This window comes from Electrophorus electricus, chromosome 9 (assembly GCF_013358815.1).
Source record: "Electrophorus electricus isolate fEleEle1 chromosome 9, fEleEle1.pri, whole genome shotgun sequence".
NCBI classification, from domain to species: Eukaryota; Metazoa; Chordata; class Actinopteri; order Gymnotiformes; family Gymnotidae; genus Electrophorus; species Electrophorus electricus.
The window spans coordinates 9,422,215-9,435,000 of NC_049543.1; the positions used below are offsets into that span (position 1 = coordinate 9,422,215).

The following is a 12,786-nucleotide window of genomic DNA, read 5'->3' on the forward strand; positions in this document are numbered from 1 at the left end:
GGCGTTGAATAAGAGTATTAGAACAAAATTACTATCAATTCTCAACACGTTTTATTTGTAGTTGTTAATATTGTTGCATGTTTTGTGTATTGCAGTTAGGGCAGTTGTAGCTCTGAACCAGTGGTTCAGGTACTTGATTTGTAATCCGGTTGCTGGTTCAAGCCCCACCACTTCCAGGTTTCCACTGTTGGGCCCCTGGGCAAGGCTCTTAACCCTCAGTTGCTAAAGTTGTACTGTTATAATTGCAAATTGCTTGGATGAAAGCGTCAGACAAATGCCGTAAATCTTGCTTTAGTGGACCTGAACCTTAATCCCATCAGATGATCTTGTCTAATGCTGCACAGTGCCTAATTTCCTTTACCCACAGCCCGCATTTCTTCTTTTTAAGAGTTACGAGGTCGAACGGGTAATGCCACGCAACCACCATAAACACTCACGACATGACCCTGGTTGATCGCCCTGGCTGAGAGATTTAAATAGGTTAATCAATTCATGCCACCTGGGCTCAACCGCCAATTAAAAGGAACCTACCTGCCACCTCCCTAATCCAGGCAAAGCGCTATACTTAAAATCAAGAAAGCAGATGGCGTCGAGAGCAACCAAAACCCGCTGTCAGACATGCAACCCCTCGTCAAGCATAATTGACTTTTTGCACCTGGTAAAAGCTGAACCTCATAACAAAGAACAGCCAAGCCTTTAACGTATTAAAATGTCAATTAATTAATCAAATATAAAATGAATTTTTACTTAAATGTTCTTTTAATGAAACATTTTCTGTCCTATAACAGCTATGTCAAAGGCTCTAATTAAATGGAACCATCAAAATACATGATCTACATAAGGCAGTAAAACATTTACAGGGTAAACCACAGTAAGCTTCTGTGAAACAATTTCTTAAGCAAAGGATATTAAAGGGTAAACTAGACACAAGTTGATATTCTTAATTAATGCCATATTGTGATCTAGTACCCCAAATATTAGTCTGTCTCATAAAAAGTTTTATAAATATAAAATATGAGTAACTATAATCCATGTTATGTACCTAGTACAAAATAATACAGGGCAAAATGTAAAAAACGTGTAAATATCACCAAATATTTAAAAGAAAATAACATCACAAGTTTAGGGGGAAAATAAACAACAACAATAACAACAACCATCACAATAATAAGTGATTCTTGACTTGAAAACTGTAATCCTATACCATGCTATGATCCACTTGAACTAGTAGTCCACTACTACATCGTCAACTCAAAACCTTTTTTAGTAATTCTCATCTGAACCACTAGGGGGCAACATAACAACGTTAGAGAACTAACAGTAAAAAGATGGGCAGGTCATCCTCATTTCCACACTATGTATTTCCCAGAGGGGAAAACAGTATATCTGATATATTGGGTATATAACAAGGACTGTATCTCTCTTTCAACAGTCCATATGAATATGCTAAGAGCCCTGAAGGTTAAGAACAATAGGCAAATGTAATACGAATTTAATACAAATGTAATACATATGTATAAAAACAACAAATCCAGCTGAACAATACAAACAAAATAAATCCATAGTTAAATTAATGCTGTAGGTCCTTTATGTGTATGCATTACTGGTAGCCAGTACTCACTATGCTGTTTTTTTTTAATTATTAAATTTTTTGACCCGTTCATACAGTTTGCCAACCAGCAGCAAACTCATGTTTATGAAAATTAGAAAACAAAACAAAGGGTTTAAATATGTCAGGAGACTATTTGCACCAACTATTTGTATCCCTCAAGAGACATCGTAAAACGCATCGCTGGTTACAGCCACGGAATTTCAACAACGGCAAACTGTTTCTCTCCGAGAAGTCTTTTTTTTAAAGGAATATAAACGTTACAAAGTCTTTACAAAAAGGGAAAAGAAAGCTTATCTGAATTATCCAGTATGAACAACATAAAAAGGTTCTTTTCCTGTAGAAAGGAGATGTAGTTGGAGCTGCACGAGAACAGAGACAAAATCTCTTCCAGCATGGAGGAGATTTCCCTTCAAAAACGGGGATACTTCTCACTTTACGGGGAGACGTAAAGGAGACACGGCCGGTCCTCCAACACAGGGAGGAACTACGTCCTGTTCAGCAACGACGACCTGCAAGGGGAGCAAGTAGGTCAGAGACGAATCAAAACAATGCAGCACGACCCATCACACATCTCCCGAGTCGGATTAAACCATTTTTCCCGTCGCATCTGCCGCCCTGCTCTGTTCTGGCGCTCACCCGCTCATTTCTGGTCAGCGCAAGGTTAATTTCCTGCCACTGAAGTGCTGAGTCACGGCCCTGCCCCGCCCCCGTCTGAGCGTGTTCTGCTGACCCACACAGAACCTGGTGATGTGACAGATCCTGTCGTGGTGGGGGTGGGGGGTGGAGGGCCCACCACTCCCACATCCACCTCTCTCATCTCTCCTCTCACTCTCTGACTTGGACGGCAGTGGGGAAACTAATTGTGTACACCTTTTGCCAGACTCTGATCAAGGGATTGTGGATTGTCATCTATTACCAACATCACCGCTCCACATGCCCTCCGTTAAGTACGGTGCTAGGCAACGTCTCAGTTTCCTTTGTCAGGGCTTTGATGCTAAACGAAGGAAATCTGCCTGTTTCGTCCAGTACGTGCAAGTGACAGCATTTGAGAGTGGAGAGGCACCGTTACCCTCCCAGTCCGAGCTGGTGACACAGCAACCTTCATGCCAGCTGAGCACTACAAACTCAACGGGAATCCATGCAGACATTAAATCAGCTGGCGCACGTCTGTTCTTATTATGACGCAGGAGTTGTCGGTAACAAGCTGCTGTATAGCTGTGACGAGTGAGTGGTGACAGACTCTTACGAACAAAGACGCGTGCGCACGCACACGCCCGCCTACGCACCTGAGAGACTTCCATCTGTCCTTCTCCATGTTGTTCTCTGGTCCCTCGCTTTCATAAGATGCCAGGTACAAAGCTGTCGAGAGAAAAGAGGGAGAGTGAAGACCGAAGGCGAGGATGATGAAAAGGATGAGGAAGATGTGCCTACTGGAAAGTGTTTGACCCATTTGCACGGGGGAAATTCTTTGGGATTGAGGTCATTCAGGCACTTGCGTTAATGGCACGCTGCTCTGTGTCAGAGGAGGGGTGTGACGTGGCCTGAGGGGAAGCAGGTCTGAGTGCGTGCGTGACGGCGCAGACGCTGAACAGGTCAGATGGCAGTCTGAAATGGGTTACCCCTTAAGTTATGACTGAGAATTCATCCAACAGGGGATGGGATTGGGAGGATTGCAAGTTCAGCGGCTGTATGTGCTGGACTGAAGCCGGGCAGGGGAGGGGCTTGCAGGACCCCGGTGTGCGCAGGGCTGCTTACCATCGTCAGTGAAGACGGGCGCCGTAAGGAGGTACTGCAGGATCTTGCGGTCCCTCTCGAAGGGGCACTCCACCTTCTTCCAGGTCATGAACTCGCTCACCTGCTTGGCCAACTCCCAGAATTTCTGCACCACAAAAAAAACGAAGCCAAGTCATCTGTCAGCAGCCACGTCCTCGGAGCCGAGCTGGGCCCCCACGAATTTCCTCCTTCTTCCCAGCTAGCGCGAGAGGACTTGGGTGTCTGCTCGATCGTCACGATTGCTAAGCAGGCTCTGTGTTTGCCTCTGCTGTTATGCAGTGGTTATAATGAAACGTTTACATTTCTTAACGTGGTAACACTGGTGGGGGGGATGGGGCTTTTTAAAAAATATATATATATATTTTTAAATTACCTCAAAATTGACATGTCCATTTGGGAGCCGGTTGGCACATCCTTCATTCAGGAAGTAAATGTCCTTGATAAAGAGGCTGAAGAATGGAATGACGATCTGAAAGAGAAGGAGACTTAGTCATGCTCCGTTCCACACACAGCACAAAACCCAGTCTGCAGTCGTTATCCTTGTTACTGCAACATCGCCAAAACGGTACCAGCGGCATTTTACAAAATGCACACGTGTTGCTGTGCATTGACAGGTTTAACCTCTGGGCTCACGCCGAGTACGACACTAGTACACAATTCGAGCACATGCCACGTGGTAGAGAAGCAGGATCTGCGTACGAGACAAGGAGCTCTGATGTCACAACACCTGAGATAAGCCCTGTGCCAAAGCAAAGTGCAAAACAAGTTCTCCATAAATATAGATGCACTGCAATTTCTGTGTAGACAGAGAAGAACAAAAAACAACAACAACAAAAAAAAAAGACAGCCATTCTTCCAATGCAAAATACAGGAAAGCTGAAAACACAAGACCAAAAGGTATGTGAAGATGACCGTCACTTGGAGTAAAACAGTTCAACGGTCAGTGGCAGTGAAAACTCCAGCTTCTCTATGCCTGGGTGCAATTTCAGAGAGTTTAGCAAAATCCTTTATGGCTGTGATTTGAGTTGTTTATGGTGGATATCCTTGCTTGGGTGGCACAGAGGAGGACTTATTTTTGTTCTTGCGTATCCCTGGAGTGACAATGCGAACCAAAACAAAAACAAACTTGATTTGGGGGGAAACAAAGTTGCAGTGTCGTCACAACTACAAGGAGAAAAAGAAAAACAAAACACAGCTCCAGCATGTCGAGAGCACTGTCAACAAATCAACTCCCACCGCCAGAACAGACTGGGTGAAGCTGAACATTCCAGAGTTGCTTAGGAACATTCCGTCTCATGACCCTAGCAGCCTGGGAAGGGGAGAGAGAACTTCTTCCCGAATCATCCCCGCGCTAGCAAGGAGATCACATGAAGGAAGCTACCATGCCGGCTATGTGGAGAGGTCAGGAATACATCGATCTGGGTCACTCCCGGCCAGGGAACACAGGAACGTCGTTGGAATTGGCTGGCTGCCACACTGCTCCGGCAGAGAACAGCGTGTTCGGCGGGGGAAGCGGCCCACCCCCTCTCGCGTATAGCCTGCGGAAGCCTGTTGCATTTGCAGCTCGGCCCTTGGCCTCGTTACGTAATGCTCTTGGCCAGGGGCGAGAGGACGCTGGAGGTTCTCCGCAGCGCTGAGTCCGCCCAAGGGTCTCATTTCAGATGACTTCCCCTATTCGCTAATCATAGCATCCGCGTTCCCGCAGGGTGCTCACTTCTCGGCAGGCCGAAAGAACTGGAGCTCCATGCGATCTTCATTGGCTTCTGCGTAAGGGACCGTTATCGCCTGTTTGCAGCCTCGACACTCGGCAGCGGCCGGTTTTACATCAAGTGCTTCAAAAGTTGTTTTGGTGGACGTGTGCAAAGCAAGGCCAAACAAATGCCCTTACGCGATTGAGTCAGTTCTCATTTTACGTGTCAAGTCCCAGTGGAACAAAAGCCAAGTCAGAAAGTCTTAAGAGAGCAGGAAAAACCCGTGTGGCGAGGATGTTCTAAATTAAGAGGCAACTCACCTTTTCTCTGCTGCTGTGAGCGGTGATGGATCTCTGGGTGGCTCCACGCAGCGCTGTTCTATAGTTGTAGAAGTTGCTGGAAGGGTCCATCTGGTGCTAAAGAGGGAGAAAAGGGAGTTAGTGACATTCTCGACGTCCTCCACAAAAGCTCGGGTTACCGTAACAACCACTGATTTAACTGAAGGCTGAAACGAGCTGCCTGAGTAACCGTCTGGTCAGGAACGTTCTCGCATGGGGACCGGGTGAACGGATCTGCACTCCGAGCCGAGCAGAAGCCAAAACGCCTGCGGCTCTGACTTTAAATGCTCCGACGGGGAGGGCGAGGGGGTCGCTTGGGCCCCAGCTTACAATGCCGCGCAATCGGAGCGCACGCGTCACGTCTCCCTCGAGCCATCTGTCCCGATCCGCGTTTACGGAAAGCGTTGTAAGCCCTGTAAGCCCCAAAGATTAGGCAGCAGCCTATGATTGTGATATGCCAGAACGGGGAGGGCACTTGTTTACTTTACACTAGTCCAATTATCCAGCTCACTGCCTTTCCTAGACGAAAGATGAATCAAAACCTGCCTAAGTCCGTTTCTAGACAGTAAATACGCAGCGTCTGGGAAGACTTCAGCGAAAGACTTAAATGACTTTGCAACCTCTTTCATCCATTGCCTTTATAAACATTTACGGACCCACTTGAGAGATGGGATGCTGTATTTCAGAATGTTAAAGGCCCAAGAATGGTAATTTCCACCCGCGGGAGATTTTAATTGGAATGAATGGGTCTCCACATTGTCGGGGGCTGAGCACTCTGTCTGTGTGTGTGTGTGTGTGTGTCTCCAGAATAATGGCCAGCCTGCAGGCCTCATGCACAGCATCAGTACCATTTGGACAGAGCTGCTACGTTACGTACACGGCAGTTTGCCAAGCTTGTTTCACAATGACTTTCCTGCTGCATTTCCCCGAGTGTTCCCACACATTCTAATCCCACCCGTGACTCACAACCACTCACCAGCACTATTACCAGGAAAAACAGCCAGTGCAAAACCTTGTTTTAAGAAAATGGAAAACATGTTTTTAAAAGAAATACTGATGGAAGGGGGGTTGAGTGTACCAACCTCCAGAATGTCAAACTTGGCTGTTTTGACTTTGCCCCAGGTCTTCTTTAGCCGCGACACAGGACTCATGTTCATGCCAGCTGTGGAGGAACACACACGCACACACAAAACAAACGTAGGTCAACACCCAAGACCCATTTCCTGCCACAGCTGGTGTTTCTCAGGTGCTGGGCCCACGCCGTCTCTTAGAAGCTGCAGCTTTGGCGGGCGAGTCATTTTTCTGGAAGAGTGCGGCTAGCGTACAGTACGGGGGCTCATTACAGCCGGGCGGAGTCAGCAGTCAGGAAGCCGTGAGGTCAATGTACTGCCGAGGCTGTCTGACCAAACTCTCTGTTACCATGGACCCTGTTCTGACGACCTAAACAGCTGGCTGAGTGGATGTAGAAAATCTACTGGCTGCTACAGGGGCTTTAGTTTGGGAGATGAGCCCGAGAAATTATTATTACTATTACTATATTGTTATTATTATTAACAAGAAGAAGTAGAAGAATTAGGATTATTAAATTTTACGTAAAATTGAAAGTTTAGACACTCTAAAGTTTAAGTCATTCTAATGTCCACTGCAATCCATTTTACAAAATCTACATCTTCAGCATAAGTGTCTGTCAGCTGAAACTGTTGTTAATTTAAAACGGCCATTCTGTACTTTCCCCTTTGCAAAAACAACATTGCAGACAAAGACCAAAGCTGATAGCATCTACAAACGCGTCACGAGGAACAAAGGAAAACCGTTTCCGTGCCAACAGGTGTTAGGCAGAAATGTCGTCTTCATCTCTTCCCTCTGATCTCTCGGGTGACGGTGGGAATTTTGACCCAGTTCTCTGCCTTTCCTGTGACTCGTTTGTTCTCTAGGGGCGACTCCAACGTGTGTCCCGTGTCTCTGGGGAGCGAGGCCCAGGTAGTAGTCTGTGTGTAGCTGGCCTCCAGGGAAGGGACAGCTGACCCCCACAACCACCCCCCCGTCTCCTGTGTCTCTCACGCTCTCCCTCCCATCTGTCGAGCCGCTCAGCGGGGACCATCGGCCCCGCGCAGCTGCCTCTACCCCGGCATGCTCAGCCCCTTGGCCGGCAGCGAGAAGGTTACCCTACACTCCCCTCGCACTGCACTCACTAAGAGCTCCCACTCAAACGTCGCACGTTTTTGGATCACATTCACCCGCCAAACCAGCTCAACAAAGACACCAGCTCACGTCAGCAGCAGTCTGTTCCTCGTTTGGGTCTTTGTGGAGGGCGTCACAACAGGGCTTAGGAAAGCCTACGTGATCGCCCTGTATAACAACCCGTATTATTCGGACAGACTAGCGGGCCACACAGGGCTCTCTCCGGACCTAAGACTCAGCAGTGTGATGAAGGCACTCACAGATAATGGCCATAAGGGAGTTGAAGTTGCCGATGTTGAAACACTCTCGCGCCACGTCGATGAAGAACTCGATGACCCGCGCTCGGTGCTTCTTCTTCGCCGGCTGCAGGACAGAGATCCCAACATACACAAAAAGACTGAGCGATGTGTTTAAGTCCAAAACATCCCCACAGATCATGCACTTCTTACTAATTACAAGATGACAGAATAAAGAATCATAATTAATGTATGGCTGCTGTGATGCCATTGTACGTTGTAATTGCTCTGTATTATGACAGGCCCAGCAGCGTAACTGTGCAGGTCATTGAAAGGGGGCTCGAGAGTAGTCTGACGTAAAAGGCACTCACGATGCAGATCTCAGAGGCCACCAGGTAACTGAGCCGGTTGAACCACTCCACATATGCCTCCAGGTTGCTGGCTTTCTTGTGATTGCTGAAACAGGTCTGCGGAGACATTTTTTTTTGGACAGCTTGTCAACACGGTCATAAGTGCCTGAAGTGCTAAACGCAAGATTCTAAAAGCTGTACAGGCGGGAAGACAACGTCTGTGTTACCAGTGTCACCTCGGCCTAAAACTGATCACATTTAGTCTAATCCAACCGACTTAAAAAAAAAAAACCTTATAGTGATCAGGAAGAAAAAAAAAAGGAAAACCTATTAGTCTTTTCCGTGTGAAGTAAATTTTCCATTATTTAGCATTTAGGGCTGTTGAGTTTGTTTTTTTTTCCGCTGTGATGACTTGTGTTTCATTGGAGATTTTAAAAAAAAAGAAAGAAAGAAAGTTGTGTTAGGTTTATGAGCCCCAGCCCAAGATCCCTCAATCAAAGGCTCGCTCCGTAACAAAAAGGCACCAGCGTCTCACTGGAGCCTATTCACATAACGCTCGCTGATACTTGGCGGGACGCTGGAGTTCCTTTCTCCCTCTCATTCCTCACATTCCTTGGGAGTGAGCGTGCTGTCCGGCACACAAAGGCCAGTCTGGCTCTTCTTGATGGACATGCTTGAGGACGAGGGCTTAAGAAGAGCTGCCGGCCACATAAAGGGACCAGCCTTGGGCTGTTGCTTAGCAGCAGAGTGCCACTGAGCGGCTGTTGACAACGCGGTGGGCCTGAGGTAAACTTCTGCTGGGGGTGGGGGGGGGGGGTGCGAGGGACCTGGCCATAAAGGAATCTGTGTTCAGGAGAACATTGATAGAGTGGATATGTTGCTAGATAAGAGTGAGGGGAATGTCTGAGGTTCTCGGTTTACTGTGTGAAAAAGTTGACACTGCGTTGACCCCCGGGGTGGTGCGAAGATTGCACTTATTGATTTGTCTAGAGTCAATATTAGTTGTTCCCTGTGTTTCTGAGGGGTCACACAGGGAGTCAGAATTTTAAAAACTAATAATTTAACGTGTTTGTTGATGTTTTAAAGTTACCTTTTCGTTGTCAAGATGGTCTTTCTGAAGAAATGCCTGGACAAATTCCTCGGGTCCTATGTAACTGAGTCGCTCCTAAAAAACAAACAAATAACCTTCTCAAACACACCATCAGTCATAACTGCTTCCAGTGGTCACCTTGAAAACATCTAAACAACAGAACTGCTAAAGTCACCAAAACCGCCCCGATGCCCGCAACCAGCGGTTCAGACCTCACTGTCAGGACAAGGCAAGTCGACGCAGGCCTGTGGTGAACTGTGGCAGGTCCTCTCACCAGTTCAATGTGTGTGAGTTGCTGGGCCAGCGTGAACGGGTCACTGCAGACGGTCAGAACGTCTCTCTGGATAGACTGGGGCTTGTTCTTCAGAACTGTCAGCCGGTCCGTCACGGTGGAGCTGATCTTCGCCAGGGCCTCTTCGTACTGGCCAAGCGCGGTGAGCTTACGGATCAGCGCCTGCGTCATCTGCTGCGCCGTTTTCCGATAGAGCTGTGGAGGAGAGAGAGAGGAAAGATGGAGAAGTGGAGGAGACGTGAGCGCTCTGCCGGAACAGTCTTCCGCTATCGGCCGAGACAGAAGGTAACGGCAGAGCGCGTGGCGAGGGATTATAGGGCAGAAAACCAAACAGCCGGTCAGCACTGCCAGGTTACAGACAAGGCGTCCTGCTGACGGGGTGGATTATTCCGGCATGGCGGTGGGGTTACGAAAAAGGAGCTAGAACAGCGCTCTCTGTGGATGGTCACTCAGAGGACTTACTAACGCCATGTTAGGCCGCTCACGTCCTCTCGTGGCTCGGTCCAACAACATGAGCCTGAAACGCGCTACGACGGACAGCGGTGCTTAAATAACATTTCCCCACACTGAAGTCCCTTAAATATCCTGTATGGCCTGGCTACCAGGTCTGTGGGCTTGAAGTACGTTCTGTAAACATCCAAGTGAACTAATATCACTCGGATTCTGAAATGACTTCTTTTGTTGTGTGAAGTCCATGTACGCTCTCTGTTAAGACCAAAAGGCCAAGGTCTAGTTCTTGCAACTCAAGACCCACATCAAGACCAACGACTGCTGTTTGAACTAGTCATGGATGTGAGAAGAACATGCAAAGACTCTTCACTTTCTGGACGGATACTTGGGAAACTGGAAGGCGGCCCCATCAGTCAAGCAATGAGCTGGCACAGCACAGACGACTGTGGAGTCTCTCTGTGCGCCACAGAGCATTGGCTATAATAAACTTGACAGTTATTGCCTGAAACGCCATTCTTAGTTTTAAAAAAATAATCGTGCTACCTTCTAGAAGAAATTTGTGCAGTTTGACAAAGTAACAGGAATTATCAGCAGGTATGAGCTGTAAAATTCAGAGGTTTCACGTCAATGGATTTTAGGTAAGAAATGTGTTTGTGATAGCTGCCTCTTCAAGGGTCACCATATGGGAAGGCTTCAGTCCCCAGCACAAACAGGACGGTGCAATTATTTTTAGAAATAATTCATGGCGATAACTGGCTGGCGTTTTAAAGCAGCTGGTAGCCTCCCGCTTGTTTTTCGTAGGAAGGTGGCCACTTCTCAGACATCTGGTCTTGTGGCGCGGCCGGGGTTCGGGCTGCAGGCCTGCCACACCTCCAGGCGAGGGCTCGGTGGGGCAAGCTCCGTTCCGGGGTAAACACGGGCCACGCAAAGGGCAACCTAGCGGCTGCCAAACCCGCTGGTCGCGCCTAGATCACAGAGCTTGGTTACGCTAGGCTCGTCCTTCCCTATATAGATGACCGCATTCATAATGACAGCCTCAGCAGACCAAAGGCCTGAAGATCGTACTGTGGTCTAGAGACAGATGTTACTGGATCTATTCTAGGTTTGCTGAACAGGAACCAAGAGCTCTGCAGCGCAGGGTTAACCTTCTTGTTTTTGTAATCCGCATCATCTGCAGGAGGAGCGCCCTTGTTCTGCAGGGTGTGTCTGAAAATCTCCTTCTTGATCTTAAGTGTAATAATGCTTAACTGTATACACAGGCCTGGTCAATTATTTAAGGAAATTATGATGTTATTTGAATTACAGGAATCCCAATTGCAGTCTAGAGCCAGTAACCTGCTCTAGATGAAGCTAATGCTATTTGCCTAAGGGTGAGATGCAGTTCACAGTGCAGGAAGTATCAGACAGTGCACCGGATTGGATAATACAAACCACATTAATCTAAATGACAATGAATGCATCCTTGAAGCTAACATACAGTACTGTGTCTGCACAGTCACAGATACAGGTCTGCCTGATGGTCATGACTTGGTCATGACCTGATGGTCCTGTGATCATAATCCAAGCAAAAACGCGACAGTTGAAGGTGTTGTTTTGTTCTTTTTTTTTTTTTTTTTAGATCTAAACACTGAGTGGTAACAGGTGCTGCTTGACCCTAACCATGTTGACCCTAACCATGAGTTTTAGTGAGTATTGCTGGGTCTGATTTTGTGTTCCATCTGTTAACTAACCAATGCTCATCATTGATCCTCTTTCTGTTGATTATGTAGAGGGTCCACAAATGGGCATATGAACCACAGGAGAAAGTAATCGACCCTCCTGGTTAGGATGAACTAGATCAATCATCACACATCTGCTAATTAAATGAGCCGTGGAAGACTTAGGGACCACGAGAGGTTTGTTTGAGTGTTTGTGTGTGTATGTGTGTGTGTTTTATTTAAGTGTCTGCCCCTGCCTGCTGCTAGTCTTTTCCTTCAACCTCTCAGTGCAAAATCGAGCTCTTTCCCTGCAGAGGGACAACGTAACCACTCGGCTGGGAAGGAACAGAAGGCAACAGAACACTGTGCTGAACACACAGAACACCAAGGGCTGGCAACTCCAGCCTGACTCACGAGGAACTGAGCAGCTCAGGTACAGCAGGTGACAGGGCGCCGGCGTAATGGGGGGGGGGGGGGTGTTTACATCTAAAATGAGGAAGACGATCCCAACCACTTAAGAAAATGAAACAGGTTCTTGTCAAGTGCATTTTATGCGCAGTTTAAAACCAGCAGTTGGGGGTGGGATAACATAAGCAAGAACTGGGCAAAAACCAACCCATAAATAATGCCACGAAGACCCTCTTTCTTTCATTTACCGGGAAAGAAAATCCCCTTTTGGGGGGAAAAAACGCTACACCAGTGACATTCGAGTCAACGCTAATGGAGCTATTTAAATGCGGCCAGTGGAAGAACACTAGAGGAGACCAAAGCACCCGAACAATAGAGCTTTCTTCTCCCTCCTCGTCAGGCTCGACAAACTGCTTTGAGACTGAAGAATTCTTTCCCACCCCCCTCCCCCAACAACTGACTCTTGCTTCACCCCAAGAGTTGCAAGCAGTACCTCCACCAGCGGTACGGAAGGCGATCTGGTAACACGAAACTACAAAACAAGATGCTAAGTCACATTTTGGTGCTTTTGAATTAGGATGAAAGCAACAACGACAACAACAACAACAACAACAAAAAGACATTTGACCCTTTTTAATTCGACCCAGCCACGACTGTAAAACGCGTGA

General features: G+C 47.3%; 1 protein-coding gene across 1 annotated transcript in view; it reads right to left on the reverse strand.

Moving 5' to 3' along the window:
- Positions 1–736: 736 nt before the first annotated feature.
- rasgef1ba (RasGEF domain family, member 1Ba) overlaps positions 737–12,786 on the reverse strand; it is a 17,589-nt gene continuing 5,539 nt past the window's right edge. The window contains exons 5-14 of the mRNA XM_027029034.2: positions 9,546–9,758; positions 9,272–9,346; positions 8,203–8,298; positions 7,856–7,958; positions 6,497–6,576; positions 5,397–5,492; positions 3,759–3,854; positions 3,368–3,491; positions 2,899–2,971; positions 737–2,121 (exon numbers count right to left, since the gene is read on the reverse strand). Of these exons, the coding sequence (XP_026884835.1) occupies positions 2,097–2,121; positions 2,899–2,971; positions 3,368–3,491; positions 3,759–3,854; positions 5,397–5,492; positions 6,497–6,576; positions 7,856–7,958; positions 8,203–8,298; positions 9,272–9,346; positions 9,546–9,758 (981 nt within the window). The 3' untranslated portion in view covers positions 737–2,096. The remainder of the gene's footprint in view (positions 2,122–2,898; positions 2,972–3,367; positions 3,492–3,758; positions 3,855–5,396; positions 5,493–6,496; positions 6,577–7,855; positions 7,959–8,202; positions 8,299–9,271; positions 9,347–9,545; positions 9,759–12,786) is intronic.